We start from the raw sequence: 15,214 nt of genomic DNA on the forward strand, positions 1-15,214 counted from the left end.
TTTTCGAAGAGGTACTCGAATTGATAGTCAATCAAAATTCGGAACCGTAATATACAGGGGCGTGGAAAATATACTGCCAGCCTCCGTAAAAACATGAAATGCAAATCATTAAAAAAAACTAAGTATTCATTTCAGGCACAACATGTCTCAACAAAAAATGAAGACTACTCACTAGGGTTCCAATTGACAAAAAAAATTCAGGATCGTTCTATAAAGATTGCAGTATCTTTCGGACCATCTGAAGAGAGATAGGTAAATTTGCAGAAGACTTGAAAATATTTCGGGAATGCAATAAAAAAAATCGTACAAAAATCTCGAACGGTTTTTAAACCTTTATATCCATGAAATTCACAAAAAAAGTGGCCTACGTAAACAAACATATTCGGAAACACATTTTTTCCAGTTCAAGAAGGGAATACTCACTCACCTTTATTCGATTGGCATGAGCATTCAAAATCTACTACTCAATAGTAACATAGAAAGACACATGTTTTTCTTCATCAAGAATTGAGTTCAGTTTTCGATTATGCTCGTAAATCAGAATGATATATTTCCATTCTAATTCTAATTCCTGCGTCAGCTATGGCTTCAAACTTGAAAGATTCAACTACTTGCTTTCAACGATTTGGTCGGAATAGAACCGGATTATAGGTAAATTCACTAAATAAAAATTCTGGCATGATACGTACTATCTCAAGTAGAATAGTAAATTTCCAAGAAGTCACAGAAGGTTTTTTCCTATATTTCTAGGCCCCAAAAAAGCTTTAGGGGCTCAATATATCTACAAGGTTCTGGGAATCCAAATAGAGGAATAAAATAAAACAAAGTAATTCCCACAAATATATTAATGTTTACAGAAATTGTTTCACTAACACTGTACAGGGTGATCCAAATTCGTTGCTTACTGAATGACTGAAAGCATCTCGAGAACTTTAAGACTTAGAGAAAAAGTTTTCAAGGGCAGTCAGACGCAAACTGAACTTCAGTTGATTTTTTACTAGCGTCTTTTGAAGTTGGTAGTAACAAAAAAATGGTATAACACTGGCGGTGATATTTACTTCGTGCAAAATTTTGCGTGTATAATAACGGGTGTTTTTTTCGAGGTATATAACTTTAAGTTGGCATTACTGTTCAAGATGGCGACCGATTTAACAGCTGTCAAATTATTTATTCTCAGTTTGGTTTGGCAATTCATCATGAATAGACTTACGCTTGCAAATAGTGCAATTTCATTTCGAAAATAATGGTTCTGTGCGGAATACATATCGCGCACTACGTCCATTAGCGATGAAGCGCACTTCTGGTTGAATGGTTACGTCCACAAACAAAACTGCCGCATTTGGAGTGAAGCTTATCCTCAAGTGCATGTCGAAACACCGTTAGATCCAGAAAAACCGACTGTTTGGTGCGCTTTATGGGCTGGTGGAATCATTGGTCCGTACTTCTTCAAAAACGATGATGGCCAGAACGTAACAGTCAATGGTGATCAGTATAGAGCCATGATTACTAACGTTTTCATTCCTGAATTGAACAACCATGATGTCCAGGAGCTGTGGTTTCAACAAGACGGCGTAAAATGTCACACAGCTCGTGCCACAATCGATTCAATGAAAGACACGTTTGATGACCGCCTAATTTCACGTTTTGGACCTGTGAATTGGCCTCCAAGATCTTGTGATTTAACACCTCTAGACTAATTTCTGTGGGGCTATGTAAAGTCATTGGTCTATGCGGATAAGCCACAAACCCTTGAGCATTTGGAAGACAACATTCGCCGTGTTATTGCCACAAGTGTTGGAAAAAGTCATCGAAAATTGGACGTCCAGGTTGGACTACATCCGAGCCAGCCGTGGCGGTCATATGCCAGAAATCATATTTAAAATGTAATGCCACAAGATTATCTTGCGGATAAATAAAATTCATATCGATCGAATAATCCATCGTTGTTTTATTGCAATTTAAAGTTCTATAGCTCTAAAAAAAAACACCCTTTATTTTGAGTTAATATGAAACGTTGATACACTATAGAACATAAGAAGTGCGTTCTTTGTGGAGAAACTCTCGAATTAAGTGAAATATCCTATCACTGATATGTTCTCATTTTCGCGCGCTTCATGTCAAATTTAATAGTTTTTGTTGGGGACAAAATCTGCTTACTGAAAATGACATAAGCTACCTCTATCTATGTTTATTACTCTGAGAATGAAACTAAGCAGACCTCAAAAGGTCCTGACTTAACGTCAGCGGTTCCCACATTTCCGAAATAGCAATTCATACCGTTTCAATGAAATTTCTCGAATACCTCCCTGAAACTTTCGCTCATCCTGTAAGAATTACAGTCTCATCCCAGATTGCACCCGGCACCATCACGTTCCATATCATACGCTAAAAATACCGAAAACTACAGAAGATTCAATTTTAAGCAAGTCTCCCCAAAAAGTTCAGTTAGTTTGAGAACGGGTCTGTCTCAACTTCTCCGTGCTTCGCGCTAAAAACCGATTTCGAAAAAAAACACAAGCATCGCAATGGGTGACGTAGACGCATACTCCAACTATACCATCACCGAGAAGAAGACCAAGAAGGTCAAGAAAACCACCACCAAGAGGAGGGAGAGTGGTGATCCAGGATCTGAGATCACCATAACGGAAATCGAAAGGACCACCAATGGAAATCAGGGGTATGTGAATGGCATTTTATGGAAAAAAAAGGATTAAGATGGGTGATATTTTGAGTTCGAGTCGAGTACTTTTTGTGTTCTGCATTGAGAGTACATTCGAAAAATTCGCTACGACGATTTTTGGATCGAACTGTGTATTTCAGTATTTTGAGTATAGTGTTTTTGAGATGAGAAGATAGGGGAAATACATATCGAAGTGATCTATGGGGTAGTTCAATTTATGAGTAAAGTGGCGCCTTTTTCTAAGTTCATCCTTGAGTTTCATAAAGTGTTTATCGAGCTTTATCACGAATAAGTCAATTCGGTATTCAACTTGGAGTATAAGAATTTAATTTTCAATTTGACCAGTTCATTTCAAATTAATATCACGGATGATCATTACATCATGTCCATTGAAAAATCGATAGTTAAAAGAAAAAGCCTCAACAAAATTTAATTTTTTGAAATTATTAATCTTAATACGTCTTGAAAATGTTTAGAAATATACAAAAACTTCTGACTGAAGAATCTGGGATTTTTTTTAGCAATCTATTTTACAAACGATACTTGTTTCTCTGCATTCTTTAACAGAAACCTCACATATTTACTCTATCATGACATTGAATTATTCTGTTTTCAATATCAATACCAAAATTACCAATTATTAGTCACACAGACAAGCTTCCATATTAAGATTGAAAAATTCTTTGTTATAGAATGTCACTATAATCATTGAATTCATCATATTTTGTAGGCTGGGCTTCAATTTCAAATAATTTACTACTACGTTCCTCTCAACATTATGACGAAATACTACCGTAATATAAAATTATAAATGCTAGAAAAGTAACAGTCATTATATTACTACCGTTTACACTCAAGATTCATATAAATTGAAAGAACTCTGTTTCACATTGCTTTGATTTGATGAAAATTTGAATTATTCTTTTGAAATCAGAATATATTAGCGTGCCAAAGTAATATATCAAAACAACTCAACTTCTTCGAAAAATATCAATTATTGTTGGATAAATTAGTACACCTCAAGTAAGATTTACCTCTACTTGTATACCGAATAAACAACCAATTCAAAATACTGAAATACATGATCTACACTCTCTTCATACAGGACAGATGCCATTACATACCCCTGTTATAATTCAAGGTACAGAAAAATAACATATTTGTACATGTAATTCTTCCAAGATGAGTGCCTTATTGTTATAAATTAATCGAATGGACTGAACAACCTATAGGAAATACGCCTCTTCATAATAGCTGTAGACTTCTTGGGTTATCTAAGTCCTCTAAAATACTAAAAAACTTTAAATACTTGTTCACTATATCCTAGTTTAAGGGAATATTTACACTCTTTCTAAAGGAGATTCGTAGGAGAGTCATTGAAGCTATTAAACATAAACTTTCATTATTATATTCAATATCGAAGTTATAATGAAAATTTTATAACTTTATAAATCATTAGAACTTTGCGGTAAAAAAATATACTGCTCAAAAGTTGAAGTGAATGTTTGTTTGCATCAAGTAATACTCCTGAAATAATATATTTGTATATACTCTTGTACTTATATATTTATAACTTGATATCAGAAATATATTCGTTTATAACCATAAACCATATACGCTGATTATAAAAGAAGCAACTTTTTACAGCCCTAAAGTATTTTCTAGTGGACGTCAATAGGCTGTAGAATGTATAGCAAATTGTATGCGTGTAGACGGTATTCTATTATGATAATAATGTATCATAAGATATTTGTAAGCCAATCATTATTTCAAGAACTTTGAAGAAGAAAACTACTTTTTCGTTTCTAACTTGTGATGGTCTTATATTGAATTAGAAAAAAGACTCTAAAATAATTAAAAATGAATAGCAAGCAATGAGAAAACTTTTTGAACTGTTTATCAATAATAATTCAATAATGAATGTTCAAAACAATATGTGTAATATAGTAATGAGAAGAGCCAAAATTAATTTCTCCAAATATCAGATTGTTTTTATGGACATCTTTCAACTTGAAAAATACTCAATCACTTCCTAACCCTCATATATGGCCCTCAAACCTGGACACAATAAAAAAAAGGAAAAATAGTAAGTAAATAAAACTGCTACAAATAGGAACATACATTGTTCGATTCATAGCAAAAATTGAGGGAGTAGGCAATTGTTGATTAGTACAAACATTGGTTCTAAAGGAATATTACAGATATATATTGGGAGAAACCTAAACACCTGGGCCCTAAAAAATGAAAATATTTATAATGAATATCACTGATCTATCTTCGCCTGATACTTATTGTCGAAAAATATAGTTTTTTAATACCCATACCATTAATTTCAAGAATTCATGCGTTAAGTAATCTATCATACTATATTTTCGAGACGTTTGTGTAAAATATGAGTGGTGGTATTTATGTCTTACGTGTCAAGACAATGTTGAATTCAAAATTTGGCAGAAAACACTTTCGGGTTATAATAATTGGCATAGAATCTGTTGCACTCTTTTGGACCTCATCCAATTTCAATTGACTCATCGCTAGAAGTGCGTTTGAAAACATCTAATGAGGATTCAAATATCTTCATTATGAACTGATAATGTGTGTAGTCCAATGATTAAAAATTTGTATCAATTAACCAAAAAAAAAACTTGAAATGATTTGAGAAAATAATATTCAAGCTACAAGAAAATTTCGTAGCCATATTTGTCCTTTTTTCGAATTCATTAGATACCTCTCTGAATAGAGTAAATTCGAAAAAATTAATTATGTAAGAATAATTTTTATAACTGGTATGAGTTGTAATCTACCTAATCCTAAAACCTACTCAGACTCGTTTTCACATAAATTTCTTATCAAAGGTATACTGAGAGAATGAACTCGTTCAAGGTGGAGATATTTTCGGTTGGCTTTGCAAAATTTTTTGAAAATTTATTTGGATACAATTGAAATTTGAAACATTACTCATTATGTGCTCCTAACTTTGTAGAGACGTCAATAACCAATACAAGTTAAGAGTTAAAGCCAATTAGTTTTCATTTGTCAGCTCTTCGTGAGTCATATCCCTCCAGAATCTTTGGATGTTCAACCGTGGTGAAGGAAGTAGATCCATTTAACACCTGATTAGACCTATCTTCACCCTCATGGTAGAGCTTAATTCAATCATCTCCTGATAGGGTCTCTCTTAACCTCCATGGTAAAAGATTCATTCTAAGCCCTGGAAGTGAAGAAATATCAAGGTCGAGCAAAAATCTGGTTCCTTATTGAGAACTATCACTCTAAACTTTTGCTCTTTTTGCTGAATTAGGAAATTGATCTCACGCTTTTATTTCATTTGTTGCACTTATGATGAATCAAGTGCAAAACCCTGTCTTGTTATGGCATTGAGATCTCTACTCGTTAAGAAAATAAGAAGATCCTGGTATTATAATTCTTAAAATACACTTTTATTTCGACTTTATATCGATAAATTCTTGTCGGGTGAATATCTTGTGTGAATGACAATAATGCCTGTTCAATTCAATAATTACCTAATTCAGTTACTTTACATATGCAGTAGGCGATGACATGAGAGCATATTATTGCAGTTTTGAACGAACATTCTTAGTAGCCAAATGGACAATTTAGTAAAATTTTAGTTATTGAAGGCGAGTGAACTTTTTGTCAGGTATTTACATTCGATCACTACATTCCATGAAAAATTAGTCAACTGACGCTTCAATAAGTGAGCCCTACAATGTAAAAACACATTTTTCTTGAAAATTCGACTTAATCTTCAACATAGCCACCTTCTCCAACTCGTGGCAAAAGATCAATACCTTCTGCACTTGTATTACAAATAACTAATTCATAATCGCAATGTTTTTCCAATAAAATATGTCCATTTTAAAACAATGGATCTTAAATTGAATTACTAATTAATATTTCATTTTATATTTGGGAATATTCCAGAATTTAATGAATCTCAGAGATGCAATCAATCAAGAATCTTCGAACCTTTAGCTGATTGTCTTCAATTTTTTTTTCAGTTGATTTTCAGTGGCGAGTACACTAAAGCCATGAACAAGGACTGGCATGGTCAACATTTCTGCTGCTGGCAGTGTGACGAGAGCCTTACAGGCCAAAGATACGTTTTGAGGGACGATCATCCATACTGCGTATCCTGTTACGAAAGCGTCTTTGCCAACGCCTGTGAAAAGTGTAGCAGAACTATTGGAATCGATTCCAAGGTGAGTTAGAAAACTTCGTAAATCACATCCAGGTTCTCAATAACATACCTATTTCTAAAATGAACCTCATTTTATAATGAACACCGATAACAGAATATCAACGTAGCTAAAGATTTAATTCATTAAGTTATAATTGGTAGAAGAATTGAATCGGATAATGCTTTAGTCTTTTTTTCCTCACCGAAGCACACAAGGTCATAGCCTTCAAGACAGAGAAACTGCAAAGAAGATATCTCAACATCTACTCAAGTAGTTTTTCCATAAACATTTTATTTGAAAAGCTTTTATATCCAAGATTTCTGTCACAACACGATGGTTAAATCTTCATAAAGCTCAATGTTCAGAATGATCACAACCATCATATGTCAATGGTTGTCATAGAGCTTGTAGAGTACCCCTGTATATTTGCAGATCTTATATAATTGAAGTTATTGATAGGTACCCTTTTTTTTGTTTCCATAAAACTTTTGAAAGAATGTTTACTATTATTTCTCTTATTTTCAACTCAATTATTTATTATTGTTGCAGGACTTGAGCTACAAAGATAAACATTGGCACGAAGCATGCTTCCTCTGCACAACATGTGGAGAGTCCCTTGTAGATAAGCAGTTCGGTTCAAAGGGTGAAAGGATCTACTGCGGTCGTTGCTATGACAATCAATTTGCTTCTAGATGCGATGGTTGCAACGAAATATTTAGGGCCGGTAAGTGTGAACCACTTTGTTCAATGAATATCCTCTTGGTGAAAATATACTAACCAGCAAAAACACATGTTCTCGTCTATGCTATAGAAATAGGCGTCAACCTCAATCTTCATTAGAGCCAAATTTCTTTCCCTGGGGCATCATTTTGAGGTCTGCAAAAAGCCAGCGAAATAGATGTACTAACTGACAAAGAAACTGCAACACCCAGAAGGAGCTATTTAAATTTTAAATTTCTTTGGATGAAACATAGTATAGTAAAGCAAGGAGTAAATCATTGAATTTGGAGAAAAAATCGTGAAGGTTCTTTTTATGTAAACAATTTTCGTTACTTAAATATTGTAGTCGTATTTTGCGAATTTTTTAAATTTTACAACAAACCAGCTGTTCGCGGAGATCCGAATTCGATGTTTAGTTGTTGTTAAAATGCCTAGAGGACGTGTACGCGGAATTTATTGCCAGCTAAGTAAATTTGAAAGAGGTCGAATTATTGGTCTACAGGAGGATGGGTTGTCATTTCGAGAAATCGCTAACCGTACGAACAGAAATCCAACCACTGTTATGAGATGTTGTCAAGCGTGGTTTGATAATGTCCAATATCGAAGAAGAGTAGGCACCGGACGTCGAAGGGGCAGAAATGAAGTTCAAGATGGACGTCTGAGACTTATGGTCATTAGAGACCGATTTGCGACAACTCGATCTTTGGCTGTTGAGTGGTTAGGAGAACAAGACCATCATGTAACTGTCCGAACGGTTTACCACCGGATAAGGTCTTTTGGACTGCAGCATTATTGACACCATCTTGTGTTACTTCTGACGGTTGAGCATCGCCGGCAACGATTATGGTGGTGCAGAGAACGTCAACATTGGAATGTGGAAAGGCATCAGGTCGTCTTTTCTGATGAATCTTGATTCTCTTTGGGTGCACATGATGGCCGAAGAAGGGTTAGACGACGTCGGGGAGAAAGACGTGAACCTTAGTTTGATGTTGAGCGTCATGTACACCGGACAGTAGGCGTTATGGTATGGGGTGCTATTGCACATGCAAGCAGGTCACATTTAGGCTTTATTCGGGGTAACATGACAGCTCTGCGTTACCTTCGAAAAATAGTGGAGCCATATGTTCTCCCTTACCTTAAACGGCTCGAGAATCCAATATTTCAGCAAGATAATGCCCGTCCTCATGTTGCCAGAGTTAGTTTGAACTTTTTCGAAGCGACCCATGTGAATCTTTTGCCATGGCCGCCCAGATCCCCCGATCTTTCGCCCATAGAGCATGCTTGGGACATCATGGGTAGAAGGCTTGGAAATTTACCACAGCCCCCACGGACTTTGGCGGCTCTGAGACATAAAGCACAGGTAGCTTGGGATAGTATCCCTCAAGAAGAAATAGACCATCTTATTGCATCAATGCCGAGACGTGTTGGGAAGTATATAGATAACCGCGGTGGACAAACACATTATTAACAAATCTATTGAAAAAAATTGTAAACCCTTCGTTTTTTTCTCCAAATTTCAATCATTTACTCCTTGTTATATTATCTATGTTTTACCAAAAAAAAAATTTCAATTTAAACATATTCTTCTCGGTGTTGCAGTATCTTAATCTTAGGTAATATGAAAGTTAACCTAAAATATCCTCAATTTAATTTTTCCTCGACTCTCATATCCAATAGATTGATTTAGCCCACAATAAATCATTAATAAAATTTCAATAACGAATATAATAGGAATGACCTCATTATTGCAATACTCTTCAGAATAACGAATTGTCAGGATACCTACACCTTTCTTTATCTGTAGAACTGAAATCGAGTGAATAAATAAACCGCATCTCATTGGTTGAATCTGTAAAACTTCACGGCAATTTACTTTGGTCAATTATAATTATATGGATACTCCTTGTTATGGAATTCTAAAATAGAAGTGATGTAATGGAAACAAACGCTCATATGATTATAATACCGTCAATAATTCTGTTAACTCAGTTGCATAATGAGATAATAGCACATTTTAGCGACGGTAGGTTAAACTCTTTACATCAATTAGTGCTATTGGAACAACATTCAATCGGTTATTAAATTATACATATTACACAATTTGAGAAAATCACTAACATGGGAAGTGTGAATGATGAAGATTTAACTTTTGATTATTTGTTTTTCAAATGGAATATGCAGTGTGATGACTAAATTTTTTTTTAGTATAATGCTGAGGATGAACTTTTTTCTGAAGGTTTCATCCGAATATTAATTTCAAAAGAATTCGCTTAAACCTTCAAAATGTGATTTTAAACTCAAGTAGTATATCTACTAGTATATCTCAATTATAGATACACTGTGTCCGCAAAGAATGGAACAAATTCATTTTTAGCTAAACAGACCATTTTAAGAAATAATCCTGAACGTCGATTTTTTATTTTAATTTACCGTATTTTAAAATAATAATCTAATATACAGGGTGAATTGCTTTCGAGTAATGACATCACCGTATTTTTTTTCAAATGGAACACCCCCATTTTGTCTCAATTTTCGGATTACTCTAGCTGAGCTGATTCCAAAAATGTATCACATGTTGATTCTAATTGGTACAGGGTGGACAAAAATACAATAGTTTTGTGTGTGCTAATAAAGTAACACGTAACATTCTTTATTAGTTAAATTAACAATATTATCAAAAATACTTATTGTCTAACGGCAATAAAGAAATAATGACCTTTCACAAAACACTACAAGACTATTTGTTTTTTTTAAATTGATAAGAAATAATTTCTTTCATATTCTGTCTGCACCAAACATGTTTGGAAACAGCTCATTTTTATTGATCTAAAAATGTATCAAACTACAGGGTGTTACATTCAAACCAATTGCCGCTAGACAATAAGTATTTTTGATAATATTGTTAATTTAACTAATAAAGAATGTTACGCGTTACTTTATGAGCACACACAGAACTATTGTATTTTTGTCCACCCTGTACCAATTGGAATCAACATGTTATACATTTTTGGAATCTGCTCAGCTAGAGTAATCGGAAAATTGAGACGAAATTGGGTGTTCCATTATAAAAAAAAAGACGGTGACGTCATTACTCGAAAGTAATTCACCCTGTATATTAGATTATTATTTTGAAATACGGTAAATTAAAATGAAAAATCGACGTGTTTCAGGATTATTTCTTAAAATAGACTGCTGAGCTAAAAATGAATTTGTTCCATACTTTACGGACACAGTGTATACAGGGTGATTCATCGCGATGGCCTATTAGGAGTTTGTGGAAAACTGATCAAAATCATGTGCTGAGATTGTGCAATTCAAAAACTTGAATAGAATGCCGTTACATTTCTGTAGTGGCACGAACTGTTACCCCTTAATAATAATCGCAGATAAAACGAAAGTATAAAAGAGAAATGAACCCTTTCGCCCAAATAGTTGACGCATTCTCAATAAACTAACTTTTCCTTTTGTCTCAAAATTATATTGCATTTCTTCATGGTGGGATGGCGTGATGCACCGAAAATGGGATTAACTTTATGAGGAAGCATTTCCTAGACATGCAAATGGGTCATTTCGGATACGAAATGAATGTTGAAATAATGATAACAGTAACCTTGACACAGTATTGTTTATGAAAAGTCCTCTAATAAGGATGAATCGAATTCAAGGGAATGGGGAAGTTCATTTATTGAGTGGAAGGTTGGTAGTTATTTTCTGGAAAAATTCCGGGAGTAATAGATGTACAGGATGTCCCAAATTCGATGCTAACTGAAAGCATCTCGAGAATTATAAGACTTAGGGAAAAATCTTCAAGGACTCCTTTTTCGAAGTAATGAGATATTAGAAACCACATCATTGGTTGATCTTGATTCTAAGCAGTGTTTGAAGCAATAAACATGAATATTTATGTGACATTAGATGGAACATGGCTCCATTATTTCACTCCGGAGTCCAATCGCCAGTCAGCTGAGTGGACTGCACACGATGAACCAAATCCAAAGCTAAGAAAAACACAACAGTCAGCTGGCAAGGTTATGGCATCAGTATTCTGGGTATAAATTATATTCATTGATTACCTCCAAAAGGTCCAGACCATCAACAGCGATTATTATATAACGTTATTGGATCGTTTAAAGGATGAAATCGTTAAAAAAATGGCCTCATTTGAAGAAATGTTTCATCAAGACAATGCGCCGTGTCACAAATCAATGAAAACAATGGCCAAATTGCATGAATTCGGCTTCGAATTGCTTTTGCATCCACTGTATTCGCCAGATCTGGCCCCAAGCGACTTTTTCCTGTTCTCAGACCTCAAAAGAATGCTCGGTGGAAAGAAACTTAGCGCCAATGAAGAGGTAATCGCCGAAACTGAGGCCTATTTTGAAGCGAAAGACAAATCGTACTACAAATATGGTTACGAAAAGTTGGAAGATCGCTATAATCGCAGTATCGCCTTCGAAGGCAACTATGTTGAATAATAAAATCGAATTTTGCCAAAAACTATGTGTTTTACTAAGGAAGAACGGGGACTTCTCAATCAGCCTGTTATGTTATGTCGCAATTGATTGAGATTGAATCTTTCTGGACTCCAACTTCAGACATTACAAAAATCAAACAAGCAATTGTTATTTCGTATATAATAGGACATAATAGTAGGTCTCGCGCATATATTTCTCATAAATAGAGCGATATCGCTCAATTAACCGATTATAATTGCTATTTTTTAAACGCCAAGCTCACCTTATGCGCCAAATTATTCGCGTTTGTGCGAATAACAACTTCTAAAGGTACCAAAAGTGGGTGAAATATGGCATAACATTGCATTCACGATTTTCCCTTGAACAGAAGACAACTCCTTGTAAGGCAACTTGGATCTGCCGCGTTGAGTCATCACTAGGACATTGTGTGTCAGTTTTTTTTTTATTCGATTTCAACCGTTCGCACTTACCTACGGACTTATGGAGGTGTTCGAAATTGATACAAGGTACATTTTTGACATTGAGAATTAGCAAATCCTTAATTTAGGATCGGAGTGTCTCACTCCCTCTATACGTATACTTATAAGATCGAAAATCCTTGATGATTCATGAGAATTATGAATTTTGTTTTGAGAATTATGGGACCGTATACTGAATAACTTTCGTATTTTATTGTTGACTAAAATAAGCACAAATATGGAGTTTTATGCCGCTGGTACCGACTAAAATAGTACCTGTATTCCAAAATAAGTTGCAGAATGGGCTGTTGGAATTGCCTTCTGCAACGAGTATTAGACGATATTTTCTCTATGTCAGTCAATTTTTGTGAAATTTTGTCGAAATTAAATGAAAAATTTAGATTATACATCCTAATGACTTTTGTATTACATCTTGTCAGTTGGTGTGACTGTTACGAAAATTGACAGATTACGGAATTTGAATTTGAATCGTATGTTTCGAATTTTGAAATAATTTGTAATTACGCATTAAATTCGTGAATGGACTAGTTTTCATTTTTTTGTTAAGGATTAATTCTAAAAATTTAAGTAAAATGAAATGTGGAAGAATCATTGAAATATCTCTAGAAATGAAAAAGTTATGGGACTTTGAAGTTGCGCTTGGAAGAATAATTTCATAGTACGTGTAAGTGGCGTGACGTCACACACTAGACGACTGGTATTCGCAGAGTGCTTACGAATCACTTGTGCCGTTCGTGTCGTGTTTTGTTCGTTACACGATGGCTGAAATAACTTACTATATACATACATATAAATTACTTTTTTCTCTCTTTACTTTTTACTCCTCACATAAATATGTTTTGCCATTAATAGACTTCAACAACCAGTACTCAACTACAAACTGTTTATGAAATGTTTTTTAAATAAATCATCGTTATAAGTTGTACCATGATGAAGCAAACTCAAAAGTAGTGCTTACTTGAAAAGTTTAACTCCTTTTATTTCAGCACTGACATAATATGGATTTGAAGAAAAAAACTCCTTCACTGCGAATATAATTATTTTAGGCAAATTGTCACTTTGTCCTTTCAAGAAGCCTTCTTCCATTATGGTGACATAAAAACAAAACTCGAGTTAAAACTACACTGTACAACTACAAACGGCGCGAGAGCCTTGGCGCAGCTAAATTTTTTCACTGATTTATCAGTTTTGCTCTATATTTTAATTCTATCGTGTCAAATATAGTATTATCAACATCACTAAACTAGTCCATTATGTCTGACTAAATCGATTTAACACCACCAGAATTAAGAGAAATGTGAATAGTGTTGCAAATCATTTCACTATATCCAAATTATATTACATTGACAATTGAGGGGTTTTGAAATTTGATAGGATCGGAAAGCAGTCTAGAAAACCACAAAACGAAAAATATAACTGAAAACAATGCTGTAATGAGTTCATTACAGCACTGTTTTCAGAACTGTAATGAACTCATTACGATACTGAAATAGAGTGTCTTATTCGAAAACCTTCAAGACCAAGGGCGTAGATCTTTTTTTATGACAACGTGTACTCATATATGTAATATGAGAAAGAAAGGTTTGATAACGAAGTTTCAACCAAAAATACTCGAAATAATAAAAATTTTTTGATTCGATCGTTCCTAAATTGTAGGTACGAAGAAAAATGAAAAATTCCTTGAATAATTCTAAGAATAGAATGTCCTTTACATGGGCCCGCAAATGCTATGTTTTCGAGATACAGGGTGTTTCTTGTAGTCCTACTTTTTTTGTGATGCATATAACAGTTTATCGAATCTTTATTGGTCTTCTATACATGTCGGATAAATAAATACCAAAACTTATAACAAATTAATTATTTTCTCATCACAGCTCACTGGATCTTATAATGATTTGAATATTCCTGAGGATTACTAAAAAATTGTTTGACAAGAACCGACAAGAAAACAAAGTGTAGTACTGGACCACGCTTTTTTTTTGAATTTTTCTAAACTTACAGTGATCACCACAAAAAAAATTCTGGTGGAAAGAAGCGGGCACACTTCCAGAAAAAATATCACCCTGTAGATTTGCATTGGAATGAATATTTTTCGAACCGTTCAAATATAAACGAACCCCTCTCACGTGAAACATTTCCAATGAAATCTCGCACATGTGGGTGAAATAAAATTGAAAACCGTTGGCATCACTGGCATGCACATTCGCGTGTCACAATGTTTTCCCAATGCGATAACTTGGGAAAAGAATGCAGACCGTCGTATTATTCTCATTTCGTATACAATCATTCAATGGATCAATAAGCTATTTGCCACAGATAGTGCGGTATGAATGGAGTTTTAAAAGGGTAATAAGACGTTTAATGATGGAAGATTAACATTGGACACATCTGACATACCAACCACAGATGTCAGATCATCAATAAGTTTTGTCGTTTTCAAAAATACCTAAATAATTTTTTCGCACAATTTGAATTCTTAATAGTATGTTAGGAGTTAATGAACAATTGACATTGGTTTCTATTCAAGCTTTTCCAAATCAATTCGTTGTCTTTCTCAGAGTAATAAACATAGATAGAGGAAGCATATGTCATTTTCAGTAAGCAAATTTTGTCCTCAACATGAACAACAAATTTGACATGAAGCGCGCGGAAAGGAAAACA

General features: G+C 34.3%; 1 protein-coding gene across 6 annotated transcripts in view; it reads left to right on the forward strand.

Moving 5' to 3' along the window:
- LOC123679123 (zinc finger protein 43) overlaps positions 1 to 15,214 on the forward strand; it is a 111,785-nt gene that overhangs the window by 84,116 nt on the left and 12,455 nt on the right. For all 6 annotated transcript variants that reach the window (XM_045616517.1, XM_045616516.1, XM_045616512.1 and 3 more), the window contains 2 exons: positions 6,700 to 6,900; positions 7,429 to 7,603. In XM_045616517.1, the coding sequence (XP_045472473.1) occupies positions 6,700 to 6,900; positions 7,429 to 7,603 (376 nt within the window). The remainder of the gene's footprint in view (positions 1 to 6,699; positions 6,901 to 7,428; positions 7,604 to 15,214) is intronic.

Source organism: Harmonia axyridis, chromosome 4, assembly GCF_914767665.1.
Source record: "Harmonia axyridis chromosome 4, icHarAxyr1.1, whole genome shotgun sequence".
Taxonomy (NCBI): Eukaryota; Metazoa; Arthropoda; class Insecta; order Coleoptera; family Coccinellidae; genus Harmonia; species Harmonia axyridis.